Source organism: Prunus dulcis, unplaced genomic scaffold (genome assembly GCF_902201215.1).
Source record: "Prunus dulcis unplaced genomic scaffold, ALMONDv2, whole genome shotgun sequence".
NCBI lineage: Eukaryota > Viridiplantae > Streptophyta > Magnoliopsida > Rosales > Rosaceae > Prunus > Prunus dulcis.
The window spans coordinates 28,909-36,565 of NW_023010024.1; the positions used below are offsets into that span (position 1 = coordinate 28,909).

The 7,657-nt window shown below is 37.7% G+C and overlaps 1 protein-coding gene across 1 annotated transcript; it reads left to right on the plus strand.

The window, feature by feature from the left end:
* The first annotated feature begins 2,087 nt into the window (after positions 1-2,087).
* LOC117612571 (glucan endo-1,3-beta-glucosidase-like) lies at positions 2,088-2,995 on the plus strand. Its single transcript, XM_034341255.1, has 2 exons — positions 2,088-2,151; positions 2,259-2,995. Exons 1-2 carry the CDS (start codon positions 2,094-2,096, stop codon positions 2,993-2,995), a joined length of 795 nt encoding a protein of 264 aa, XP_034197146.1. The 5' UTR covers positions 2,088-2,093.
* Positions 2,996-7,657: the final 4,662 nt, after the last annotated feature.

The window sequence follows — 7,657 nt, forward strand, 5'->3', positions numbered from 1 at the left end:
ACTGTCAAACTTGTTTGTTTATACTTCGAGATCATATACGCCAAAAATCGGAAAAAATAAACATTCATTGATCAAGTAACGGGACAAAACTTTTCGATGGTTATAAATGAAAAATCATGATTTAATGGTTATTTTAACTCCGATTTTGATGATTTTTTACAGCTACACTCCTTGACCCTATATGAATATAATGACTGAATTTGATCTTCAATTTAAAATATTTACACTAGTGGATACCACAAAATCTTATGTTATATTTAACGAAAGTATAAATAAACTCTTAATTGTTAGTGAATATATTGTTTTGATGGCATATGCATTCAAAAAAACTAGTTTCAACGATCCAACCTTCAAACTTGTTTGTTTATACTTCGAGATCATATACGCCAAAAATCGAAAAAAATAAACATTCAGAGATCAAGTAAGGGGACAAAACTTTTCGACGGTTATAATGAAAAATCACGATTTAACGGTTATTTCAACTCCGATTTTGATGATTTTTTATTGCTACACTCCTTGACCCGATATGAATACAATGAACTAATTCGATCGTCAATTTAAAATATATATTTTCTAACAAAAATCCAATCCGAACAACAATAATATATTTTTCTAATAAAAATCCGATCCGATCTAAAATAATAAATTTAAAGCTACTTAATAAATATATATACCGTTTAATTTCTTAAGTGTTATGCATACAAAATAAAAAACAAAAATAAATTGGTTTAGGTGACAAAATGTTTGGATTACGTCATGCAAAGATTTTAAAAATAATTTTTTTATTTTATTTATTTTTATAAGGACTTTGCGCAATGAAGTTTACTTTTCGTCGCGGAAAGTCACTTTGAGCGACGAATTATTTTTCGTCGCGCAAGACTTTGAGCGACGATGTATTTTCGTCGGGCAAAAGTTTGTCGCACGAAGTGACTTTGCACGACGAATTATTTTTCGTCGAGCAAAATTTGGTCGCGCAAGACTTTGAGCGACGAATTTTCAAGTTTCGTCGCGCAAAGGGACTTTGAGCGACGAATAAAAGACTTTGAGTGACGAATTTTCAAGTTTCGTCGCGTAAAGGGACTTTGAGCGACGAATAGTTTTTCGTTGGGCAAAATTTGGTCGCGCAAGGGGTTTTTTTTACTAGTGAAAACCTTTCAAATAACAACATTCTAGAATTATAATTTCTTGGATTTGTTAGGCTTATTAGTATTCCAATATCAAAACAAGAGTGCAACGTTTGTGTTAGGCTTTTTGGGGAGTTTTTTAAGTCAAGGTTTTAACGAGGTCACATTATGACTCATTCGCTGTTAGTGATTCTTGCTTAGAAGCTGATGTACTGTCTTACTGATTTTCTTAATGAAGTTCTAGGCTTGTGATAAATTAAAATAAATAAAGAAATATAAACAAGAGGACAACCTTCAAATAATACTATTGTTCACATGATATTGAAAAAGGACAGGAAATTAGACTTCAATTTCGAATTATTGTCTATTCAAACGTAAATTGAACTGATATAAAGACTTCAAATAATACTATTGTTCACATGATACTGAAAAGGACAGGAAAATTTCACTTCAATAATCATTATTTTAGTTGAAAGGGAAAAAGGGAAAAATTGCTCTACTAATATGCGTGCTAGAAGCTCCAAATACCGTATCAAAGACGTTAACTTCTTTGTAACGTGAAGCTTACAAAGATCTTGACCAAAACATGTTCAATTAATGTGCGTTCTAGAAGCTCAAAATTATGGGGGTGATAAAAAAGACTTGGAATTAATCTCAACTAGGGAAAGGTGGAAGAAGACTCCAAGTAAATTAACAAGGTGGAAGAAGACCCTGATCAGTTATGGCTTCATCTACTTATGAGGCTGTGGTCTATCAAGAGGGGACCTCAAAAGTTTTAGAGGCAAGGCAATTGCATTTGCTTCCCTTATAAATTAGTTTATTTCCTTTAATTTTCTTCCCTTTTTCTGCTTTCCACAATGGCTAAGTTCAACCTAGTTGGCAAAACTCCTTCCATGGTTTCCGATGAAAGCCTGTATAACTAAAGCCCAAGCTCATCAAATTCGAAGCAAAGCAAACTAAGACATTCCGATGATGAAGACCCTAGTAGTAGTCCTCAGCTTCAGCTTAACCATCCTTTCCTTCGGAGGTAAACAAGCTTCTTATTTTCTTTAAGTTTTAATTTAATAATTGTTCACAATAAGTGTGGTTTGTGATTACTGCATCAAATTAAGTGTGGTTTACTTTGCATGGCAGGTGCACATGCAGCAACAATTTCTTTAAGAAACAATTGCCCCTACACGGTCTGGCCAGCAACCCTAACCTCCGATGGAAAACCTCAATTATCAACCACAGGGTTCGAGTTAGCATCCCAAGCTAGCTTCCGGCTAGACACTCCAGTGCCATGGAGCGGCCGCTTCTGGGCCCGAACTGGATGCTCCACGGACGCCTCTGGAAATTTCGTCTGCGCCACCGCAGACTGTGGCTCTGGTCGGGTCACGTGCAACAGTATAAACAGTACCGATGGCATTCCGCCTGCAACTTTAGCGGAATTCAGTATTCCAGCAGGCGGAGGACAAGATTTCTACGATGTTAGTCTTGTTGATGGCTTCAACTTGGCCATGTCTGTGACTCCACAAGGCGGTACCGGCGACTGCAAGACGGCTACTTGCCCTGGGAACGTGAACGCAGTTTGTCCGAGTGAGCTGCAAAAGAAAGGGTCCGATGGGAGCGTGGTTGCCTGCTTGAGTGCATGTGTTAAATTCGGTGAGCCATGGTACTGTTGCACTCCGCCTCAAAACACTCCGGAGACATGCCCACCGACAAATTACTCTCAGATATTCGATGACCAATGCCCCGACGCTTACAGCTATGCTTATGATGACAAGAGTTTATTTACGTGCAGTGGTGGACCTAACTACCTCATTACTTTCTGCCCACCAGGTTCCTGTTGTGGTGAAATTTACGTACATATAGGGGCTCTGGACATGTAATTGATAATGTGTCGATAATTAGTCCGGCTCTATATTAAACATTTGATATTTAATAAAGGTAAGACTCCCAGACATGTAATGGATAACGTGTCAATTATTAGTCTGGCTATGAATCAAGCATTGGATCTTAAAAAAAGATAGAATTGCCCACATGTAATTGATATTGTCTCGATATTATTAGAGTGCTGCTATTTCCACCACCCTGTCTTATTTTCTCACTCACCTTATTTTCCCACCCAACATGTAAATTTGAATAAATACAATCTTATTTTTCCACCCCCCATTATTCCTAAAATACCCTTTACAAAATTAAATGAAAAAAAGTTTGGCTTATTATCACAAAACATCCCTGAGGTTTACGAAACTATCAGATTGCATCCTTAATGTTTTTTTGTGTCACTTATGGTCCTCAAAGTTAGTATGTGGAATCACAAATGGTCCCTGACGTTAGGGTCTGTCAAAAACTCTGTTAGTTTGCTATCGTGGCATACATATATATCACAAAACATCCCTGAGGTTTACACACTTATCACAAATGGTCCTTACGAATTTGTTTAAAAAAAATTTAAAATTCATAAAATTTTGGTTTTCTTTTTAAAATTATTTATAAATGAAAAAACAATTTATAGAAGGATTTTAATCTTGAGGACCATTTATGAACCCTAAACCTTTAGTTTTTTTTTCATTTTTAAATTTTATGAATTTTAAATTATTTTTTAAAAACTTCATTAGTTTGTTGATGTGGCATATATATGGAGCCCACATCTACAATAATATAGTGTCACATGTATTTAAAATTTAATATATATTTTAAAATAATTATAATTCATAAATTTTAAAAAGAAAAAAAAATTTTATGAATTTTAAATTAAAAAAATTTCGTAAGGACCATTTGTGATAGGTGTGTGAACCTTAAGGATGTTTTGTGATATACATATATGCCACGTCAGCAAACTAACGGAGTTTTTGACGGAACCTAACGGCAGGGACCATTTGTGATCATACATGCTAACTTTGAGGACCACGAATGACAAAAAAAAACATTAAGGATGCAATCTGATAGTTTCGTAAACTTTAGGGACGTTTTGTGATAATAAGCCAAAAAGTTAATCAAACTCTCTTCTCCAAGTCACCCCCAACCTCTTCCTCTCCTCTGCCATCACCACCATCCCTCCAACCCATCTGTAAAACCCCGTAAATGAAGCTTGCATAAGGATAACTCACCCAACATCCCTACTCTATGATATTCCAATTTTTACTTCTTCTGTAGTTTCAAAAGAGCTCTTCCTTTTTTTATGATACTGCAACATCATAAAAATTCCAGTACCACATGTTTGGCAAATTCGTGCAAAGTAACAAGCAGCTGGAAAAAATAAAAATAAAATACAAGTGTTTCAGAGAGTGAACCTTATTTTACTTGCCTAGATAAAACTGACTAAGTTTGAATTAAAGACGAACAACAAACGGCGTCAATTAAGCAAATTGAAGATGAAGAGCCCAATGAAATGATAAAAGAAGCATCACAAACAGAAGAATTTATTTCAGTCCTTAGAAGTAATTTTACATAAGGATAAATTGGCCTTTAAAATTTTGAGGATAAGGTGGGTGGGGAAATAGGACAGGGGGATGGAAATAGCAGCACTATGTTATTATCTTCAATAATAAATATATTGATATGTTAATGATATATTTTTGCCAACTTCAATAAAATATCTATATGAATATCGACAGTTCGGTATTTAATTAAAGATAAAATTAATGTCATGCACAAAGAATTTTTGGAAAATATATTGCACACAGAATTTGTGTGAAATAATATATATGACCACTTTATGTTACAATAACAGAAAATTACGAATGATTTTATGTGAACGAATGGTGTCCACGTGATGCAATGAGGTTCAGTAGCAAATGATAAGTACAAAAACATGTCAAAATGGATAAAAACATCAACTTCAAATAAATCTACATTCTAAATTGCATGTCATGTTATGTAATCTTCAAATGTGATTCAAAAATTTGATCTCCGTAAAATTATTGAAAATAAATTGCAATTAATGCATTGAAAAGCCATGCCCACGAAAATGGACGTCTGTATCTTAATGGAAAAAGCTTGGCTCCTTAAAATTGAGGAGCAACTCCTTACTATAAATGTGGTTTTGACATGTGTCAATTTTTTAAATATTCTTTTTTTGGTTGTTGAAAATTTCTCATTGTTGCTCGAATTTAACAAGTGTCAAAACTCCATTAGTTTTAAGGAGAATCTCCTCTTTAATTTGAAAGAGCCAAGCCATGCTCTTTGAGGGTGTCTCTATGGTGCTGATCATGTACTACGAACAAACAATGAATATTTGAAGGCACCCAATGAATATATTTGTATAAATTCATCTCCCCCAAATGCTTGTACTGAAAAAAAAAACAAAAAAAAAAACAAAAACCTAGTTCCTTCAAATATTTGAGTTGAAGGACAATATATACCTCAAACTTAACTCTTAGTACTACTTTCTGTACCCATAAGGATGGATACGCATAGAAACTAGAAGGGAAAACGTCTCAGGCCAAAAAACGGAATTACATCGTTTTCTATGTTTCAATGATACAGTGTTATATATTGCTGCTGTGAAAAATACATCGCAATAAATAATAAATTAATATGGCATGATCACACATACAATAATATGAAGGAGAAAAGATTTCCCGAGTATCCCGATTATGACGAGATAAAGACATACAATAATAATAAATACAACTTGATAATGTATTGTGCATATGAGTGGTTTTGTGACTATATTTCTTTGTGACTTTTGAAGTATTCATGATTTTCTTTAATAATTTTGTTTGTACCATAACTGACCGAGCAACTAGCTAGGCTAGATCATTCGAGTGCCATGCTTTAAGAGGTCATCACCTTAGCCAAAGAAGCATCACCACAAATCACAACTCTAAGCAAAGCAAGAGGAGTCCCACATCGGAAAACTACAAGAGATGGAGACTCCCCTCACCTATAAAAGAAGACTACTCTTTCCTTAGAAGGGGACTGGCTCTTGAGTACTCTCTCTTCTGGATCCATCTCTAGGCTGAGCTTCTCACTTGTTATCTCTATATTTGGGTCTAATCCCCTTGTACAAATGTAAACAAACATTATCATAATGAGAACACCCTTCTCCGTGGACGTAGCCCATCATTCGGGTGAACCACGTATATCTTGTCTTCTATATGTTTATCGTTTGCCCAAATCCTCACACACTTGGTGAAGGTCCTCATCTTCATCCATCATCCATCACACCTCATCACTAAGTTGGACTCAATATTGGCCGGGCCATTTTGAGCATCAACAGTTTGGCGCCGTCTGTGGGAATCGACACAAGAAGCCTTTGTTGTTCTCCCTTAATTCAGTGCCCTTCGGCACCCTTCCAATCATTGCCTTTTAGCTTATCGTTTAGCACCATATATGCAAGAGGCCACCATCGGATCTCAAGGAACAAATATGCCTTCGACACCTCGCCTTGCATGGCTTGCATGGCCAAGCCACCATTTCAGCCCAAGGAACCAGCTTCCAATCACGTTGCAAGAGCCTCAATTTATGGGCTGCCAAATATTCCAATTCACCTAGAATATCAATTTGCATGGCTTGCATAGCCAGGGACAAGCCACCATTTCAATCTAGAAGGAAGCCCACGTCTCAATTTCAATTATTTAAATGAAGGGAAGAAAACACATTGACAACCAATTTGGAGGTTGCTGAATGTCTTGCTGTCACTTTGCATGGCCAAGGAGCAAACCATTGCTCCAATATGAAGGCTGCCACGTGCACTTTATCATAAGCTGTCAATTCCATTCGGCAATTCAAGGGAATACCTATGCAGTGGGCTTGCAAAAATTCTTTCCAATCACCCTTGCCGAACGGCAAGGGTCCAGCCACAATAAAGATATGCTCGCAGCAAGATATGCTCCCAATCCGTGATCCCTACCACCTGCCGTTCAGCACAGCCACAGCTCTCCAATTTCCTTAAGCTGCAGAAGGGTTTGCCCAGCTTGCCGAAGGACAAACCATAGCCCAACTCGTGACCACGAAGGCCTTGCCGAAGGACAACCTTCCGAGTTCGCACAGCTTGCCGAAGGACAACTTTCCAAACTTGCCGCAGCTCCAACTTGACCTCGGCAACACCTTGCCGAACGGCAAGACCAATTGCCGAAGCTACCTCACGCTGATCCGCACACCAAGCCTTACTCAAAACCCAGCCCCCTGCCGAAGCCACAGCAAGGATTTAGCACTTCACCTTGCCGAACGGCAAGGTCCAGCCACAATTTATATGCTTGCACGTCAACCTCCTCGGCACAGCACTTCAACCTCCGCGCCACTCCAGCTGCTACGCTGCCTTGCCGAACCAGCTTCTTCTCCGTGCCAAACCGTGCTCTTTGCGAAACCCGTGAGCTACCCCCAAACCGTGCCTCCAAGGACTTGCCGAACGGCAAGTTCAAAACTCCACGATTTTGTTTCTCTCCAAGATGCCGAATGAAGACATGCCGAACGGCATGGTGGCCACCTTCTTATTTGTATATCCCCTCATCCCAAAACCCTAGGCCTTGTTACTTGCTGAAGCCCATCACGGGCCCAACTCTTTCCACATGCCCAAGACCCAACTCAAGAAGGCCAGGCCA

Bases quoted from the DNA above. Each gene is read 5' to 3' on its own strand.
- LOC117612571 (XM_034341255.1), top strand. From the start codon at position 2,094: ATGATGAAGACCCTAGTAGTAGTCCTCAGCTTCAGCTTAACCATCCTT. The intron at 2,152-2,258 runs GTAAACAAGCTT...TTTGCATGGCAG, and splicing joins AACCATCCTTTCCTTCGGAG to GTGCACATGCAGCAACAATT.